At 42.6% G+C, this 20,673-nt stretch overlaps 1 protein-coding gene across 11 annotated transcripts in view; it reads right to left on the bottom strand.

Moving 5' to 3' along the window:
• The window catches only part of CELF4 (CUGBP Elav-like family member 4), a 700,427-nt gene extending 681,938 nt beyond the window's left edge, over window positions 1-18,489 (bottom strand). For all 11 annotated transcript variants that reach the window (XM_032205931.1, XM_032205932.1, XM_032205939.1 and 8 more), the window contains exon 1: window positions 18,152-18,489. In XM_032205931.1, coding sequence (XP_032061822.1) covers window positions 18,152-18,431 — 280 coding nt within the window. In that variant the 5' untranslated portion in view covers window positions 18,432-18,489. The remainder of the gene's footprint in view (window positions 1-18,151) is intronic.
• Between the last annotated feature and the right edge of the window lie 2,184 nt (window positions 18,490-20,673).

Here is a 20,673-nt window from a genome sequence, read left to right as displayed (position 1 = left end):
TTCTTCCTTTTTTCTCATCTGATAAATGAACTGTTTGTCAAAACAGGCAGTGGCACTGGAGGGGCCAGAGGAAAGAATTTGGTCTAAAAGAAAGAAAAGTGAAGATGACACCTGAAAATATTCTGTGTTTCTCTTAGCTGAGAGCAAATCCTATTCCCAGGTCAACCCTAATCAGAATCTCTCTCTCAAAAACAAACAAACAAACAAACAAACAAAACAAACAAAAAAAAAAAAAAAAAAAAAACAACCAACCAAACAAACAAACAAACAAAAAAAAACCAGAAGGAAATATTTTAAATTATTGGAAGGATCCTAGCCTCATTTATGCTGCAAGATGTTCAAGGTATGTGGTGTTTCTTTCATGATTTCCATGTTCTGCCCCAGCTGTGAAGGAGTGTTATTTCTGAGTAACAGAATTATGCTTTTCACTTGGCTCCTGTAACACCCCTATGCTTAATTATTTCATCTGAACTGCAGATTTCCACGGATCCAGCAAAGCATTTAAGCACCTGCTCAACTTTAAGAACCTATTGCTTTCTGGGAGGCTTTCCACAATATGAATTAAGCACACACTTTGCAGGATGTACGGCTCTATACCATAACTACATTTCATCTGGATGAAGTTCAGGCCCTTCCCAAGGGGCTGGCTGATGCGAAGTGCATTGCTCTAAAATTTGCCCACGAGTGCACGTGCCTTTTTATTGAAGGCTTTGTCATATCTGATTGAACTCTGGCACAGGGTTTGTGATCAGTCTCGGGCAGCTCAAGAAGGACAAATCCTGGCACTGTGGGCTCAGGCACAAGGGTTACGGTTTGTGTATTGGACGTGGATCTCACCCTAAGCCACCAGGAAGCCAGACTCATATCTGCCTGCCTGACAAAGAGGCACTGTCATTGCCTATCTTCGCCAAATTGGGGTCTTTTAAACAGAAGGCAGAGAGATTCTGTTTAAAATACACAAGACATCTATACAAAGGATGAGAATTTCAAAATATGGCACAAGTCTTACTTTATGAGGAAGTATTATTGTTCTTCCAGAGCTGGAAAAGGAAGAGAAAAAACACAGAGGAGCTCAACTCTGCAAAATTTGCAGTCCCAAGTGGCAGGCTGAGCGCTACACAGCAAGCTGTGGAAAACTATCAACAGTCAAAAGCCAAAAATCTGGTGTCTGAGCTTGCCATTCAAAGACGTATGATGTACTATCCTCCTACCCAAGAAAGAGAAGCAAGTACACATGAAAAAATTAGAGGTTAAACATCCATCTGGGGAATGTGTTAACTACTCCACACACCACTGGCACTGAGCACGGTGCCTGTAACACAACGAAAATGTGTGTCCAAGTTAACAGCAAAGTTCAATTGCTGCGAGAAGATGTGGACAGATTCATCCGCTTTAATCGTTTCCATGATTTAAGTGTTAGGCACCGGGAAATTAATCTGGGCAATAGTCAAGACAATCTGCACAAAGCTGGGTCCAATGTTGCTAAAACAAGCTGGCTGAAATGAAAAAGTGCAGCTGTGACTCCCTGCCTGTTACCAACATACACAAGCAAACACACACGTGTGCACAAAAAGGCCCCAATAATTATTCTTATTATTTATGAATGTGGATGAAAAGCCAAAGGGGGCACGGTAATGCACCCAGATGCTGATTAGCTGGAGATTATATTGATGATGTAATAAAAATTCACTTTGTCTTTTAAGCTGCACCAGGACAATCAGAGAGAGATTAGATAGAAATCAGAGAGAATGAATAATAGAAGGGAGAGGTAACATCGTAAACCATAACTCCCTGCAAAATATTCTACCTCCCAGTGCCCCTGGTCAGAATAAATAAGGGCTGGAGGGTGTAAAAACAACCTGAGCACACATAGGAAGGAGGCAGATGTGGCTTTGTACGTGTATTATTTATCAGTGAGTAGTCAGATATATGCATCTATGTAACTGCACGGCGTTGCAAATGCACACACACACACCTGTCTAGCTCTGATAAACAGAGAGATGATGAGAGGGAGTCAGGTAGAGAAAGTGTGGTGTTTGGAGAGGGATAGACAGAAGGGGGAAGAGTACGGGGATCATACAGGAACTATAAAGAGAAATGTGAACTTGTGAGGAAAAACAGCAATGCCTCTATGTGACAGGGTGAGGGGTGCACATGCAGCTCCCATGTCCATATATTTCCCATCACAACCACCCGCTGCATCCCTGCCTGATACAGGGCCCCCAGCCTCATTGAAACCTGGTTGGAGAGAGAAGGGAGAAAACTTTCTCCTCTTCATGCGCTTGCTAGAAAAGGAACAGGCCTGCTGCACGTCCAACGTTGGTTTAAGTTTACTGACCATGTTTAATATTTGATTAAACCTTTGGCATAGCTGACTATCCTGATCTGAATAGATGATCCGACGCTTTCTCTGGTAGTAAAGCCAAGCATAAGTAATAGCCGTCTTCTGACTACTGCTGCCTTGCGCATACCAGTAGGGTTTTGCCGCGTCTAAAAACCTGCTACCTGCTTCGGGATTCTTTTCAGCTGCTCAGAATTTTTAGCTTGGGATTTTTATAAAATCAAACAAAACCAAAAACACTACCAAAATACTTCCCCAGCCATGCAGGGAACCACTATTTATTAGTAGCTGAAGGAAAAATCCTTTCTTTCTCAAGGCTTTCCCAGCTTAAATATTTTACCTGCACTCCTTGCTGCAATTTTTGCCTGTGGTTTGCATTATTACTTGCTAAATACATTAGAAAATGCTCATCAGCTTGCTTGGGGATGTTTGTGTGGTTGCCCACACACGTGCTCACATACATACACACAGCAATTTTTTAAATAAATCACAGTAACAGGGGTGAGGAGAGGGCACGTGGCGCTTCGCAAGGGAGTAGAACACCGGAAAAAAAAAAGGACATCTACAGGATCAGAAAACAGGGGCTGCCAGAGTCTCTCCGTGCCTCTGAACACTCATGAGATGGCCACAGTCACAGGGCACAGAGGGGATGTAGGGTACACCAGCCCGGGATGCTCTTACCCTGTCCCTCTAGGTGAGGAAATGTCAAACCCCTCCGCACTAACACGGAACAGGCCTAAATAGTCAGCATAAATACTTTACACCTCGAATGAGACAAGGCTTGCAAGGAGAGGTAATATCTTTTATTGGACCAACTGATATAGTTGGAATAAAATAGACAAGCTTTCAAGCACACAAGGAAGTCTGTCTGTTTTTTTCCAGCTACATTATCTGGACTAATAAAAGATATTACCTCCCCTTACAAATGTTGTCTCATTTATAACCTTAGACTATCACCGCTAAAGCTGCAGCATGACTTATACCTTAAATACACAGAAAGCTCTTTGCAAAGCTGGATATCATAAATTCTTCTTTACACACGGCAAACTGAGGAAGAGCAAGGTCTAGGAACAGGATCTTGCAGGACAAGGAAGTTTAATAAGAGGTCTGGGCTAGAAATAGAGTCCTAATCCCCTCCTACCTACCTCTGAATGAAGCAGGCTGGTGCAGCACAACACCAAAGCTTTATTTTGCCTTCCTGCTTTAGAGCCAGGCTGCTAGAGAAGGGTCCTGGAGCTGATGGGTAGCTGTGTTTCAAAACAGCAGGGAAAAATATTTCTGCAAGAAGCTGAACTGTAGTCCCAGAAGGGGCTGACAAGAATAGCTAAGAATAAGCTCATAATTTTAAGAATTCAAAGGAAAATGTATCCCATATTTTTGTTCAGGTGTGAGAAATCTGCTGCAGATTTAATGAAACAAGAATTTATTTATTTATTTATTTTCATTTGGTAAAATTATAGAACTACTGCATTTTTATTTTATTTATTTATTTATTTATTTATTTATTGAAGACAGAATAAGCCTTTGAACCTTACAAGAAAGAAACTTTTCTCTCTGCTTTTTCATTTGTTTGCATACAGAGATATATATGTGTTTTTCTGCACGTGTGTGTATACTTTGTGGGTCTTTCAGATACTATTCTTTTTTTTTTTTTTTTTAATGGGGTCAGTATAGCTGTCTTTTCCCCAGTCCTGTTTACAGAAAAGCGAAGAGAGGAGAGGAGAGGAGAGGAGAGGAGAGGAGAGGAGAGGAGAGGAGAGGAGAGGAGAGGAGAGGAGAGGAGAGGAGAGGAGAGGAGAGGAGAGGAGAGGAGAGGAGAGGAGAGGAGAGGAGAGGAGAGGAGAGGAGAGGAGAGAGGAGAGGAGAGGAGAGGAGAGGAGAGGAGAGGAGAGGAGAGGAGAGGAGAGGAGAGGAGAGGAGAGGAGAGGAGAGGAGAGGAGAGGAGAGGAGAGGAGAGGAGAGGAGAGGAGAGGAGAGGAGAGGAGAGGAGAGGAGAGGAGAGGAGAGGAGAGGAGAGGAGAGGAGAGGAGAGGAGAGGAGAGGAGAGGAGAGGAGAGGAGAGGAGAGGAGAGGAGAGGAGAGGAGAGGAGAGGAGAGGAGAGGAGAGGAGAGGAGAGGAGAGGAGAGGAGAGGAGAGGAGAGGAGAGGAGAGGAGAGGAGAGGAGAGGAGAGGAGAGGAGAGGAGAGGAGAGGAGAGGAGAGGAGAGGAGAGGAGAGGAGAGGAGAGGAGAGGAGAGGAGAGGAGAGGAGAGGAGAGGAGAGGAGAGGAGAGGAGAGGAGAGGAGAGGAGAGGAGAGGAGAGGAGAGGAGAGGAGAGGAGAGATGTAGTTTGTGCAGAGCTGAATGAGGGGAACAAGAGTGTGACCAACACGGTCGAGAGGCAGACAAATGGGGATGTGCTGACAGAGGGTGGCTGCGGGAAATGAGCAGCTTGCGAGCACAGCTAAGCTGAGAAGGACTTTAGGGGAAGCAGACACATGGAGATTCATGCCTGGGGAAGGGACTTGACCCTGGGGATGATGCTGGGTCTGTGGTCTGCACACCCATGCCTGGACATGCAACCTTTGCCTGGGGAGAAAGCTGGACAAGGGAGGATGAGGAGCAGGTCCTGGGTCCAAACCCAGCCATCAAGAGTCCAGGCACAGCAAACATCAGGGACGGGGATGAAGAAGAGCACTTGTGGATCAAGTGGCTCTCCTGGCATTCCTACCAATGGCTTCTGCCTGCCTGGGGGCACAGAGTGGGGTCACCAGGCTGGCAGATGGCTTGGCTATTTGTGCGTTAGGAAGCTGCTGCCAGGAGTTCTGTCCCTAGATCGATGTAAGGGAGAAGACAGGGGAATGACACACCTATTGTGTAACTCCTTTTATGAATAAACTCATAAAATCTAATTCTACCAGCACCTCTCTGGCCTTTTTCAATGAGCCAGTCAGTAACAAATGACCATTTAACAGCACAAAGCAGCCATTATATGGGAAAACAGATTGAGGCTAATACAACGCACGTTCCCCTCCAAACAAGAACCCAACATCCCTTCTTCATTTTTTTTTTTTTTTTCTTCCCCATCTGCAAACACTGTCAGTAAAGCTGAGTAAATATATAAATAATTAAACAAACAAATACTTTCCCTGCTGCCCCCGGGCCTTTGATACTGAGACTTCGTTGGATTTCAGGCAATCAAACAGCATCACATTCTCACACTCACCCTGTGCACACGCTTCCTCTCCACCTTTGACAGAATATCATTGACTTGAGTGCACTGTGATGATTTCAAATAGACTTGGGGGTAGATAATCGACTGTACACACACACATACACACACACACACTCCAGCTCTTCCATTTATTCATAAAAAACATAAGCACAGATGGGATGGAAACACAAAATACCACATACGTTGCTATTGATGAACTAGCTAAAACTACAACTGATTATGATTATTATTTTTTTTTTTTTTAAAAAAAAAAAAGAGCCTGATTTATTTGCTTGTCAGTGGTTAGATCATTGCTGTGGGAGATAATCTGAAAACCCCTTTTTAAATGAAAAGATTTCTAAATTTTGTTGTGGCTGGGTACTCGAGGTCACTGGAATCTTGTTTGTCCCCCACAATACACTGCTACTTGAGTAGCAGGAGTGAAAACCCCCTTCTGGACTACCTTCCTCTGCCAAAGCCGGGAACGCTCACATCCCCTGCTTAAGGATTCATGTGGTGTCTGTCTGTTGTTCAAGAGGCTGGGTCACAGTCTAACTATTGACTTCACAGAGTGTTGGGTTGGTCCTCGGCAAACGGACAACTGCCAATTCCTTCTGCCTGTACTGAGGGCAGGAATACACTTGTCTGGAAGGAACCTGTTTTTTTTTTACAGACCCAAGGAAGGCAGATCACTTCGGCTTGATCCAAATTGTATTGTGAACAATACAATGGTTTGGATCAGGCCCTTGGAGAAGAAAGGTGGGATGCAGCCCTTCATCAGATCCTTGAGCCTTGCAGCTCCCTCAGTTGCCATAACAATGAAGAGTATATATGTGATTCACTAAAAGGAAAAAAATAAATCAAGGATCCTGAATCAGTGAATGACGATATTCCTGTACATAGAGATATTACAAAGGCTGAAAACTATTCACAAAGAAAACTGGCAAAATTGCCATTGACCCTTTCTTGGCAAAGCAGGGATAAATATGTATTTTCAAGTAAAATGAGCAAAGCTAATTTCCACCTCCCCACTGCATGTTTTTTTGCAAACATGTTTTCCTGCTCTGTACTGAAAGAGGCTCTGATGCAACACACTTGTCATCAGAAATGCACCAAAACCTTTCCTGATGGAAAATAAATGTCAAATTTCTGCTGTTAACTCCTCCCTCCTGAGAAAATTCAACCAGCCTAATATTGCAGATGAGGAAACGACAGAGGAATAGCCAATGGGAGCCAGTGGGAATCTTCCCATTGATTCAACAGGTTTCACATCAGGCCTGGAGGCACCAAGCTTAAATGGCTCTATCGGAGAGTGCCGGTGAGTAATTACCCTGGCTCAGATTAGAACCAAGTCAGCCCAGTCCGTGTCTGTTGCCCTCACCCACCATATATTGTTCTTCCTTTGAAACCGCAGACCCAGGCACCAGTTTCAAGGGGGCAGCTCTGAGATGTGGTAGCCATTAACAAAAATACAGAAGGAACAGCAATGCTTGCTTTTCTCACTTGTTTGTTCAACTTGGTGTTAACTTTTACTGTGCCGAGAGCAAAATGTAAAGCCTAGCATCACTATGTCACCGTCATCTCCTGCAAGACCTTTGTGTGCATTTCCTCCTGCAGTTTCTATGGGTTGACTTTGTTCGTTTGCTTGTTTGTTTTCCTTTTATGTCAGTGACTAATTTTGGAGTTAAATCATTTATAAAATACTCTTTCCTTTCGTACAAAAATGTGCTGGGTCCAGACTCTTGCAAATAAACATGCAGCAATGTTATGCTTTTAAAGACTTTGCCAGAGGATTTTTGTTGGTTGCCTTGCCCATTCCTCATTTCCACTTCTACTTTTTTATTACCAGTATCTTGAATGAGATTTCTCTTTCTTAAAAGAAAAATAAAAAATCCATAGTCAAAAAAAAAAAAGAGAAAAGGAAAACAAAGAAAAAAAAAAAAGACCAGTCTCCCTCAGAACACACAAAACAGAATAAAACCTGCAAAACAGCATCACTGAATAACAGTATATCTTTATAAAAGAGGTTGAAAAATTGCATCCTCATCCTTGTATTATTGAAGATGGAATAGGATCAAATAAATCACTTTTAAAAGCAATTAAATGCTCACAAAAGAAAAACATTCACTCTGTAAACTGAGAGAAGAAATAATGAAATGCAAACCATCTCAAAACTACCATACAGCAACTGGAATAAGACACTTGAAGCTGTATGGCACGGCAGGACTGAACTGGCATACCTAGACAAGGCAGCCTATAGCTGAAGAGGGAGCAGTTAGGAAATTCAGAAGCAAGCTGGTCTGTATATCTAAATTTATGGGAGTAAAAACATCTCAGCAGCCACACTGCATGTTATCGGAAGCTCCTGCCCAATGAGCGGCACCTCGCAGGGCTGCCAGTAACTTAGGGTCCAACGCAAACCCTGCTGCAGGTGAGGTGGGGTTTTCCTGGAGACTTCAACAGGGCTTCGGAACAGGTCGCTGTCTGCTCTGCAAAGTCCTTTCCCATCAGTTATAGACTGTGCATATCGTGGAATATCTGTTACTTCTACCCTCTTTTTTCTCCTTTTTTTTTTTTTTTTTTAATGCTAACTGAAGTGTGAAAAATAAAACAAATAGGGTACTTTCCCTGCACTGCTGCATTGAAAAAAAGAGTTCCCTGGGATTGGTCTTGCTCAATTCTGGAGTTTCTCCAGGCCTCTGACTTCTCTGCAGCTGCCAGGTACAGACCCGATCCTGGAGCAGGAGGTGTCCTGACTCTGCATGGTTCTGGTGAGACACGGAGCAAGAAACAGAGCCCTGCCTGGAAGAGGCAAGAAAACAGTTTTCTCTGGGTTATCTTTCAGAGTTGCCAGCCAGTTCAAGCTACTCAGCAAAGGTATCTGCCTCTCTCTCTCTCTCTTTCATGCACCATTTCAAAGAAGTGCATCTTTACCTTATTATATTATTAGAATCAATCAATATTATTAATATTACATGTGGGCAATTCTGTAAATTCTTCATAGTTCTCCTCCCTGCCTGTTAACAGCAGGTACATTATACAGTCTCTGGTTAGACTGGTCAACCAGGCTATCGATAGTCTTAATAAGCAATATCTATATTGTGACCTTTGCTCGCAGAACTGAATCTCTCCTATAGGGCTGTCAGATTCCTTAAAGAAGTATTGATAAGCTCATTACTGTATTGCTACATATAATTTTAGGTGTGATTTTCACTCACCCTGAAGCATCTAGTAACCTAATACTTTTTTTTTTTTTTTTCTTTTTTCCTACTAAAGCATTGGCCCTTTAACAATTGATCAAATAGTGAATTAGAGCATTATAGAGAGGAAACATAATCAGGGGATTTCTACAAGCACACTGTGATATATCTTTTGATCTTCTGACAACCTTCATCCCTCTGGATCCTAGGAAGGAAGTACTGTTTTATAGGGATATTATTAGGCTGATGCTGCTTTATACATCTACCTGCAAGAAGCTACCGAATCCGACAAATATATTTGTGTGCATTTGCAGTGAGTGATGCATACTATGTGATGTGAATCTATCCTTAGGGACTGAAAAGAAGAGGAACTATGTGCAAATGTAAGTCTGCCCTTTCGATACACGCGTGCATACACAGTCTCCGTGTATTATGTACACAGGCATTTGAATTAGAAACAGGCCAAATATGCAGTCAGATCTCATCAGACCAATTCTGTCTGCAAAGCTCCACTTTTATTCTGTTTGAAGAAGCTTCAAGTCCAGAGTTATCTGCCCCAGTGCACGGGGAAGTCAGCCGGGTTGCCTCTAAAATATTTTGGAGACTCAGACACAATATACAAATAAACCAAACATGGATTAATTAAGTGTGACTGTGTCATTAAATTAGTATAATGAACAAACAGCTACGTATCATATTAAACTCTGTATATAATTCCAGGGATAACCTGTTAAGTCACCTGTCAATTTCATGTAACTATACCATCTCTCTACTGTCTTTTAGAAAGGAATTATTTAGAGACATTTGTCATCCTGAATGTATATATGCTTATACCAAATGCATGTTTTCATTAATATGCACATGTTGGTTGCATGTGTGTGTGATACACAAATGTGGCAGGTATATTTGTATCTGTCTGCATATGCAACTTTCACGTAAAAGTCCATTCTCAGCGGCCCCTTTCATGCAAACTATAGCTCATTATGTTTTCCAGAGTTGAATCAGGAAATTATAGATCTCCATAAGGGAAAAGGGGAAAGAATAACCTGTGTTACAAACTCTGCCTGTACTGCACCTTGGTATCTCAGACCATAAGCAAGTTTCCAGTGGCAAAATACTTTGACAGATCTAGGAGTGACGGCATCTCTCACTGGCAAATATGCATCCCTGGAGGCATCAACATCGCCAATAAAGCCATCTATGAAATAGTTAATGTTAAACAACGACTGTCTGTGTTCAACAAAGGAGGGAGAAATAAACAGATAAGGTGAGGTAGATCGAAATCTGCATGCCTCATTGGCTGAGCTGTCGGATATTTCTAATGCATCTGAAGGGTTTGTTACTAAGAACCTGTTAAGTCTCTTTAAACCTTTGATCTGTAGCCAGTCTTAACAAAGGTGACAATTAATTAAAGGAGAGTGCATTGCAATAAAGTTACATCGTGGTCAGTTTATATATACTGTCCAAAGCTGGTTCACAGAAGTCACTGTCAATTAAAGTCTTCTTGGAGGCCAGTTCATTATCAATTTTTCCCCCTTGCCTTGATCAATATTTTTGGCTGCTTCTGCTTGACAAACTTAACACAATGTCTATATCTATATGTCTTGCCATTCATTTACATGGAATAGATGGCCATATATGATTTATTTTTAGCTACTACGTATGGTCAGGCACTTTATTTGAGAGGTTTAGAGCTCTCATCCATCTTTATTTTAAGGAGCGACAATAATAAGCCCTCTCTTCCTTCGAGGGGATGTCAGGTGGATATAATGAATGCACGTTAAAAGCTGCATTCACCTGTGTGTGCATTCAGACCGTGGCTCACAGTGACAAAAGCAAACAAATGCAACATCTGCAGTGACATACTGACTTCAGCCCACCCCAAGTGATGCAGCACAGAGAGAGTGATACAGGAGATCCTGCGATCCCCCAAATGTGATGATGCATCTCCAGGAGTTACGAAAGGAGAGAGGTCCCTATAATAAATACCCTAGCTTAGTCACAGAAGCGGCAGTGGAAGAAAAGCTATAGCTTTCCCTCACCATGGTTATTATTTTTCCCTCTTTCCACTGCAGATTTTAATACATAAGGGTCAGCCTGCCATGACAAGCCCTGGCAACAGTCGTACGGGCATCGGTGGAGCAGTTAAGTGAGTGAGAAATGTGGCAGGGGTCGGACTTCTGTCAGTTCCTCAGCTTTGTTTAAGTTTTAGTTTCACTTGCTGAAGAAAAGCTAAGTTCAGAGACAAGCCAGCAAGCACAGAAGCTGGTCACATTAGCTGCAAGTGTGGTTTGCTACATAAATCCACAACCCTGAATTTTAACAGGAAAGGGAAACATTCGGTTTGAAAATGTGAACCAACTGATGTGATGGTAAAGCTCTTACGGACTTCTGCCCAGCCAGCAGACAAGGAGCCTCCAGTCCCTACCAAAAGAAGACGCTGGGATTAATGAAACACTAGCCTCATTGTTAAGGCCAGGATTCAGCTTAGATCACTTAACACCTCACCTGCTTAGTGTGAACTTTTACAGGGCACAAACCTGATGGTGCATGGTTGAGAGGTCATATTAAGCTCCGCAGTCTCCTGCTGTCACGGCGTTTTACTGTGAGACTATAGCCAACACCGACAAGAGTCTTTGGGCGTCAGAGGCTTTTTGCACATTTTTAAATGCAGGTGCCAGTCCCACCAGCCTTCATCATCTCCCCCACTTTTTCTCCTTTGGAGCCATTACTGCCTGTCGCATAAACCCGCCTGGGTTCACACTTGATTGACAGGAGGGACGGTAACAGCTCCTTTAGTGTCGTTCTGGTCTGTCAGGTCAGCACGTCTGGTATGCATGCACACAGGGTGTGCATGATAAAAAACACCCTGACATCTTCCTGAAAAATGTGGCTGTGTTTTTCCATCTCTGAAGGCTAGGAGAAGCCCTTCTTGGCCATCCAGCCCCTTCTGCCCCTCGCTTTTCACTCCAAGCATTGGAAGTCCTATGCACACCCTCCTTGATGGGTGCAATCCACTTTCCTATTGAGCAGAAGACACTTTCCGCAGTCTCGCTCACTCTTTACCCAGGCAAAATTTCTGGAGGGTCTCTGACAACTTCCTTCAAAAAACTATTCCGTCAGCTGTCTGGCTTTTGTTAAACGATGCAATTTGAATCCTCTGCTAAAGAAAGACCTGTCTGTGGCACTGGCCACTGGCAGAAGCAGGATAGAGGACCAGATGAACCACGCTTTTCATGCAAGGTGACAAGGATCCTCAATTTTTCCCCCTACTTTAGTGCTGACATTCCTGATCTCTTCTAGATGAACACAGGAAAAAAATGATGTAATAAAATAAATCAAAAGCACACCATCTCCTTTTTATTCTTAAGAAATTAGTAAATTCCCTATTTACTGTTTAATTAAAACACCGTTTTGGCCAAGTAAATACTATGAGATTTGATAGTTGTTGCTATTATTATTATTTATTTATTTTTTCAGAAGAAAAAAAAAATAAGTACATTTTTATTATTATTATTTTTTCCTCCTCTAAAATGCCCAAAGGCACCAGTATACGTAGATATTTAGGGACAGAAGTAATCTTAATCTATAAATGTGTTGGAAGTATAAATCTAACCTGGAGAAAGGTAAGAGAAGAAATAAAAGCCCCAGAACCACGAACTTTATTTATTTCCTCCACATTCTGTAACTTTAAAGCAAATACATTCATGTGAGGACGATTAGTTGATATGGTGGTGGGGCAAGCTGAAGAACAGCTTTCAGTGCAAAACTTAACAGCCAAGCGAGAGATCCCAGAAAATTAGAGTTTGTACTGGAAATGCTGACACAACCGTAACAACAGCATCATAACTGGCTGCAGCTGCTTTTAGAAACCAGAATCCATGTCCAGACCCCTGAAAAAGAGAGTTAACACATAGCCTTCTAATTTATGAAGCAATCTGGGCTATCTGTTTGACATTATCAAATATACATACACGCTAATCTGTACGGGAGATTACAATGTACTAGGGGTAGCTTTTTTTCTCTCTTCCATCAAGCTATCCAATTGCATTTTGATTGTTTTAAGGGGTTGTTCTTTAAACCTAAGGCATAAAGCCTCCTCTGTTTTATTCCAGTTTATTTGTGCATTTACCTCCCTAAAACTTGTTTGGTTTACTACCGTACTAAATGCTGTATGTGTTGCTTTCAGCCAGGCAAGCCTTATGTTTCAATTATGGAGGAGTTTATTCAGCACCTGTATTGCGTTGTGCTTCTTTTCAACTAAATTTCCATTTCCCAAAGGCTATATGCATGAATGTGTATACATCACTCTTTTTTCTGTATGTGTACACACACACAAATCTATACATTTATACACACGTACAATATATCATCTTAATTGAAAGCACATTTTCATTGCACCTCTGAATTTCTGAGATATCCAAAACCCTCATAAACATCCTTAGACTTAACAAGGTTTTAATCTTTTTATCATCTATCTTTGTAATCAAGCATAACAATATAATGAATGGAAGCCTTGTTTACCTACCCCCTAGGTGTCTTAAATTCCAAAATTATTTATGCTTTTGAGAAGGAAAGCAGCAAAAGAACTAAACTGTTCTTTTTCTACCGCATTTTTCCAGCTGCATTGAATGCTTGACAAGTGAGGTTCAGGTCAGATAGGTACACCATCCTAGCGGGACTGCAATAGTGGATTTTGAGCAGGTTTTGGGGGTTTTGTGCTTCCCTCTCTCTAAAAAAGGGTTGAAAGAAGGTTGTAGCTCTCACGTCCATGAAAGACTCTTGCTTTCTCACTGCACACTGTCTCCACTCTTTAAGTGCACTCACCCACATGTGTTTCAGTAAATCTCAGTTAAGTGTGGAATGCTGATTTCTTCTGACTTCCTAAATAGAATATTATGGAGACCTGTGTGTTTTAAATTAAAACACATTCCAGGCCTTGGGTACAAGCATGCTTTGGTAGAAAAGGCTGTTTAAACCTATGGGGACAGTCCTATATTTAGATTACATTAATTCATAAATATTATACTAAATACCACTTAAATTGGCCTTAAATGACTTCAAAGATAATGCATTATAATATGGCTGTCCTGAGAGCACTAACCTTTATGTCTCCCAGTAACTCAGCCTTTAAGCATACTCTGCTGCTAGATAAGAAGGGAGGAAGTTATGAATGAATGGCTTGCTAAATTGTTCGAGTGTGATTAGTTAACTCCATGCATGCGCGCGTGTGTGTGAACGCGTGGGTGGGTCAGCTCAGCCCCGGTAGATCTCTACACGCGAATCTCAGCACACAGCCTCTTCCCAACCCTAGAGCAAAGTGCCACAGCAGGAGTGTGTTCCTGCCCTGTGTGGAGAGAAGTGAGGAAGGGGGGAATCTGTAGCAGCGATGCTTGTGCCAAAAAGTCTTGTTTTCTCAGAGATCTGGCAATTCTTTCCCGCCTTCCCCCGTACCTTTTTCTCTCTTCGCGTGTCTGCAAGACTGTCATACTCCCCTGCCTCTTCCCTGGTATCTGTCCTGGCATCAGCCAGGGCTGCTGGTGAAAGAACCTATGACTTCACTCTCCCTTTTGATAGTTTCTTTATTATTTTTTATTATTTTTATTTATTTTTTTTTATTTATTTTTGGCAAGAAGGGATAGTCGTGTACTTTATCTTCAGGTTCTTAATTTTAAATTTTCCTCTGATATACAGAAGCACCACAATAGGATCTCATCATAATATTTTGAATCATACACATCCTGTGCTCTCCTTTCAATGGATTTACACCTGAAATGACTCTGGTTGCTATGTATTTACTCTAAGCTAATCCCTCTCCCTTCCCTCACCCTAGCACAAACCCACCTTCTCCCCCTCCACACCCAAGATTTGTTCTCCGTACACTTAAATAAACTACAGCCTACTGTTAACCCTTCAAGGTATACCATTAACACAGCTTCATCCCCTAGATTAGGAATAAAATCAACAGAGAGTGATGGATCAATTAATGTATAAGCATTATGCATCACTTATGGAAAACATCTTGGGGTTTCATATTGCCATCCTACCCCTGAGAGCCAAGCTGGACTATTTTTATGCAATTCTTCACCTATGCCTCCAAGCAAAGCAAAATTAAGGAGATCTGAGTGAATACTATGCTTCACATGGCTGAATTTAGAGAAGAGGAAAGAGAGAGAAAATAGATTAAAAATGAAATGAAATGAAATAAAATAAAAAGCCAAACACAATCCTCATCCTTCAAAGCCCCATCATGCTTTTTGACTTAATAGTAATTAATCACTACTGGCAAGAAAGTAATTTTTTTCCAGGTAGCCAGAGGCACATTTTTATCAGGATTAGCTAATAAATCAGCGGCATCACTAGAAAGGAGTTCAAACTCTTCTTGGATGTACTAAATAAAACCGATCTCTGAAATGCTGGTAACTCAGTGTCTATTGAAGCTTCACTCAGACCCTAGGCTGTGATACAACGATCATCATAACCATTTTTCCTTCCAAAGCCCAAAACTTCTATGATATTAAATATGACTGTTTCTTTCAGGATGAACTCATGCAATTTGGTTTGATGAGGTGACAAGATTTCCCACCTGGCTTTTTTCCTATGTTGCAACTTTAAAACAGAAATGAAATGAAGGGAAATGAAGTTAGCATCTTGCTTAATTCAGGAATATGTGTTAAACACATCCAAGCAAGATAAATGATCTCTCTCTCTCTCTCTATCTCTCCCTCCCCCGCTTCCTGAGTTTGTCTCTATGAATACAGGCATACAGTAAAAGCAAAACCGAACTGCAAGAGAAAGGATTACCATCTATGAAATAGAAATTAAAGTTAGCACATAGATTGATTAATTACAGGTTTATGGTAGAACAAAGCAAAAGAATAAAATCTCGTCAACAAATCAAAATACCCCTCCCCCCCCAAAAAAAAAAAAACAAAAAAAACTCTGCCTAGACGTTAACTCAGACATTTCCTCTGTACTGTGTTGAATGATTCTCTTCAGTGGAGCTTTTACTGTTGTTATTTTTATTTTATGGAAACCTTAGATAATTTTTGCAAACACATGCGCGCACACACGGGCTCGGTGGCTACTCTCACTATGCCTCATCTATTAGACAAAACCTCCCAGGACCTTTCCTTCCCCGTGCTTTTTACCATTTGTTTTATCATTATTATTAACAATTATTCTAGTGTGGATGTCATGTTTAAATGATGCCCATCAGACCTTGATGTGGCTTCTAAGAAGCTGGTTTGAAAAGAAAGCAATGTTTGTAAGGGATACACTGATCATTTTAAATATGAGAAGGGTGCTTGGAGCAACCGGCAAGAAAGGAAGGAAGAAATATCCTATAACTTGGACTAAGCCCCCAGTCCCCGAGCCCTGAATGTTTTCTCTAGGCTGTGCGATACCAGTACTTGCACTGTCAGGGTATATTTTCATTTGCAATTCCTGAAGGTAGAAGGAATTCACATTTCCTGAAGGAGAGGAGCGGAGTGAGTGGGAAGGGGGAAGAGATGTCTCCTAAACATGCCGTTAAGTTTAAGATTTACAACTCACCACGGCAGCTGGAAAGCTGAGAAGCAACTAATGCCGTTCCCAGTGACTCTCCCTACCAGGAGTGAACCAGGCTGGAGTAGATATTGCTACTGAACCTCTCCTGTAACAGAAGCAACTTCCACTCCCCCCGTGTACCCCTGCACAACCCTTTTTCTCCTGCACTAGGTCTGGAGTCACACCCTGCTTACTTCTGATTAGACCTTTTTTTCTCTCTTTCTTTCTTTTTCTTTCTTTCTTTCTTTCTTTCTTTCTTTCTTTCTTTCTTTCTTTCTTTCTTTCTTTCTTTCTTTCTTTCTTTCTTTCTTTCTTTCTTTCTTTCTTTCTCTCTCTCTCTCTCTCTCTCTGTCTCTCTCTCTCTCTCTCTCTTTCTCTCTCTCTTTCTCTCTCTCTTTCTTTCTGTCTTTCTTTCTCTCTGTCTCTCTGTCTTTCTGTCTTTCTCTCTGTCTTTCTTTTCTTTCTGCCTTTCTTTCTATTCCATGCCTAATAAAATAAATACACATACACACATTATATATACAGAACCTGATATAATAAAGTGGCTCTGTTTTGTTCCTGGGTCCCTCCTGTTCCTAAGCTGGGCTACCATGCAAATTATCTCCAACTTCCTCCCTGCAAGTCCTACTTTTCTACCCGGGGATCTGAGCATCTCCCACCCCACTACACACACCCTCCCCAACCTCCAGAACATAGCATCCTCTAATCTGAAATGCACCTCCAGAGAGACTAAGCAGGGAAAGGAAAGGAATGGGCAAAGACAGAGCAAGTGAGGTATCGCACAGGGAGCACGTCTCTAGTGCCTTGAAAGAAAACCCAAAAAGTTCCTAGGGTGGACTTCGGGCACATTGAAGTAGTGCTGGGAATATGCCTGCTTGGAGACTTCTCCCTTCTGGAAGTGAGATACGAACCATCCCTCCCACCTCGCTCTCTCCAACACATCCACACTTTGTGATTTCATACTCCCAACCTGCCTGAGATGGGCTTTTTTACTGTTTTTTTATATCTCTGTTCCCATGCTGAACAAATCCAGAATGAATACCGCCCTCCAGCACCCCAATATCCCTCGAGCAAATCACTGTCTTCTGTCTCTGATTTTGGAGTGGGCTACAAATAAGAATCCTAACAGCAGCAAAAAATGAAAAAAGAAAAGAAAAGAAAAGAAAAGAAAAGAAAAGAAAAGAAAAGAAAAGAAAAGAAAAGAAAAGAAAAGAAAAGAAAAGAAAAGAGAAAAAAAGAAAAAAGAAAAAGAAAAACAAAAAAAAACAAAAAAATAATAAAAAAATAACAAAAACAAAAAATAAAAAAACAAAAAAAACAAAAAAGAAAAAACAAAAAAAAAAAAAAAAAAAAAAGAAGATGCGAAGGCGCCAGTGCCTGATTCACAACAGTTGTAAAATAGGGTCTTCCTGGCTCGGTTCAAACGCACGGACAGACACACGGACACACACACACCCCTGGATGGAAAATGTGCAGCTCCCAAAGATAAATAAAGAAATCCTCTTAATCTTTTTCAGCACCACCGGCGTGTGGACAGCTGCTGCCAGCCCCGCCGCCCTCCCCTGCTCTCGCCTGGACTATCCGGCTTTCGCAAGTGGCTGCATCTCGCTCCCTCAAACGGGGGGAAAGAGGGAAAAATAGTCCTAAATAACCCAAAAGGAGCTGACCCCCTACTCTGCCTCTCTCTCTTCGCTTCGAGGGTCTATTATTTCTTTCCCTGCCCCCCCAGCTTGCCGCCTCCGCCCCCGGCCAGCCAAAAATGAAATAAAATGAAATCGAAAGGAAAGAGAGAAAGAGAGAGCCAGAGAGGGAGCGGGAGCCTGCCTTCCTCTCCCAATCTCTCCCGGGAAAGTTCAGGAGGTAACTCACCTTTGTGCATGCCAGTGAACCTGTCCTTCAGCACCGTCAGTTCATAGATCTTCCCGAACTCCTCGAAGAGCGGTTTGAGGTCTTTCTCGTCCAGGTTACGGGGGATCTGCCCAATAAAGAGCTTAATGGCATCGTGGTCCTTCATTGGGATGGTGGATGGGTTTCCGGGACTATGGTTTAATCCGTTCATATGCCCGTTGGTGCTGGGGTTGCTGTGATTGCTACTCAGGCTGGTATTGTCTGGTTGTCCGTTTGCTAACGTGGCCATCTTTATATACATAGAGAAAATCTTCTTTCCTTTTTTCCCCCCTCTTCTTTTCTCTCTCCCTCCCTCTCTCTCGCTCTCCCTCTCTCTCCCTCTCGCTCGCTCTCCCTCTCCCTCTTTCACACACACACACACTCACACACACACACTCCTCCCTCTCCGTCTCTCTCTCTCTCTCTCTCTCTCTCTCTCTCCCTCTCTCTCTCTCTCTCTCTCTCTCTGGGTCTGATCTGATTTTTTTTTTACATTGAAGATCTGTGTCCTTTCCGTTTAAACAGGCTGGATCGGTTCAAATTCCCAGCCAGACTAGGGGGTGGGGTGTGAGTGTGCGGATGTGTGTGTGTGCGGGGAAGGGAGGCTGGGGGCGGGGGGCTGCTGCTGCCTCTGCTCGGCCCGAGCCCCCTCCTCCCCTCCGAGCACCCCCTGTCTGCCTGCCCGGGAGAAGCTCAATGGTATCTTCCAACACAGCCCCTGGCTATAAATAGCACTAGGCGCATGGCTCTTTGAGAGACAGTCAATTTCTATTGTGCCAAGTGAGCAAAGGGGAACGGTTGCGTTTTTAGGACCAATGATGATGATTTTTTTTCTTCCTTTTCCTTTGCAAGCCCTCCGATCAATCGCTGTCGTTATAATTTCAGTGATCATCAGGAAATCTGCCTTTTATTTGAGAGGGGGGGAAAAAAAACACAAACCCAAGGTTTTCTGACTTCTTCCTATTATGATGATGCCTCTTATTTATTGTTTACTCGTATTATGATTTCGCAATTGATAATAAAAGCAGTTGAGACACGGACGAATCCTCAGGCTCAGAGGTTGCTGTTGGTGTTGGTGTTGTGGTTGTGATGTTACAAGCTCTCTTTACTATATCTGTTCTTGTTGCATCTAAAAAAAAATGCATGCTCTTTAAGCTCTCTCTCTTTTTATTTTTATTTTTTTCTTATTTATACTACCGATGATGACATCAAGCCAGGAAAGGTGCAAACTGTATTGTAGTAGGTATTTGGAGGGAGAGAAAAAATATCTAGATGACTATTGTTAATTTTCGTGCTGCTGATATTTATTTTACGTGCAGTCAGTGCGGGCGTTATCTCCTGTGCTAGCTACGTGTGTGTGTGTGTGTGTGTGTGTGTGTGCCTGTGTGTGTGTGTGTCTGTGTGTGTATTGGAAAGGGATTGATTAGATAAGGTTTTCTTGCCCGTCTTTCAAGCCATCAGGATATTCTGTCTCTCTCTGATGGAAACATAAATCGTATTTTGTAGTCATCAGGGATCGGGAGTTGCTTGTCCGAACAATGCTCTCTAGACAAAGTGTACTGTATGGTGGAAATGAAATCAGCTCTCCTTTCATAGCATCTGGGGGTGGGGAGGGCAGGGAGGCTCGGATTAAGGACACAACTCCCCCTTGTCCCCCAAATAATAATAACTGTAATCCGGACAGCAACCAAACAAGGCGCTGCATGCGCTCAGCGCAATTTTCCTGCTTTTTTTTTTCCTTTTTTTTTTTTTTTTCCTTTTTCCTTTCCCCGGCTTCCCATGCAAGCTGTGCGGGGACCAAGCTGGGAGCAGCCTCAGAGTTACCTGGACTGAACCCCCCTGACTGCCCCGGTTCCCCCAAACCTCCCGGTCCTCCCCTAGCCCTATCGGGGGGGGCTCCGAGCCTTTGTTCCCGGCACTGCCGGCTGCTTCCCTCGGTGCCGGCGGTGATACCGGCCCCCAGGGGTGGGCAGCGAACGGGACTCCCCCCTTGTCCCCCGGGGAGAGCTAGTAACACGTGTGGCTGTAAACGGAAGGAGCAGCGGCAGAAGGAAGGAGGGTAGAGGTTTAAATTCGCAGTTTTCCTGTTTTCCTGCCTGTTTTGTAGACCGGGTATTATTTATTTATAGAGTTGTTTTTATTTTTCCATTTTTTGTTTGTTTGTTTGTTTGTTTTTCTTTTTTTTTTTTTTTTTTCCGGTTGTTGTTCAAAAAATTAACGCGGCGGTATTAATAAAGAAATGAAAAGAAATGAAAAGGGACAGAACCACAGCACCGTTGTTGCGGGGACGGCTTTCACTTTATTTGGCTTTTAACAACAGAGCGGCAAGGTAGCGTACTGCCTTACCCTCCTCCCACCCCCCCCCCCCCCAAAAAAAAAGATAAAAAAATATATTAAAAAAACAGCCCAATGCAGGTAGCTCTGCAACTCCCGAGGCTGCTTCCTTAAAGCCGAAGTGTCCCGGGAGACGGGTGGGACCGGACCCCCCTCCATGGTCCTCTGCG

This window comes from Aythya fuligula, chromosome Z (assembly GCF_009819795.1).
Source record: "Aythya fuligula isolate bAytFul2 chromosome Z, bAytFul2.pri, whole genome shotgun sequence".
Lineage (NCBI taxonomy): Eukaryota > Metazoa > Chordata > Aves > Anseriformes > Anatidae > Aythya > Aythya fuligula.
This window is presented reverse-complemented; position numbering and strand designations above follow the sequence as displayed.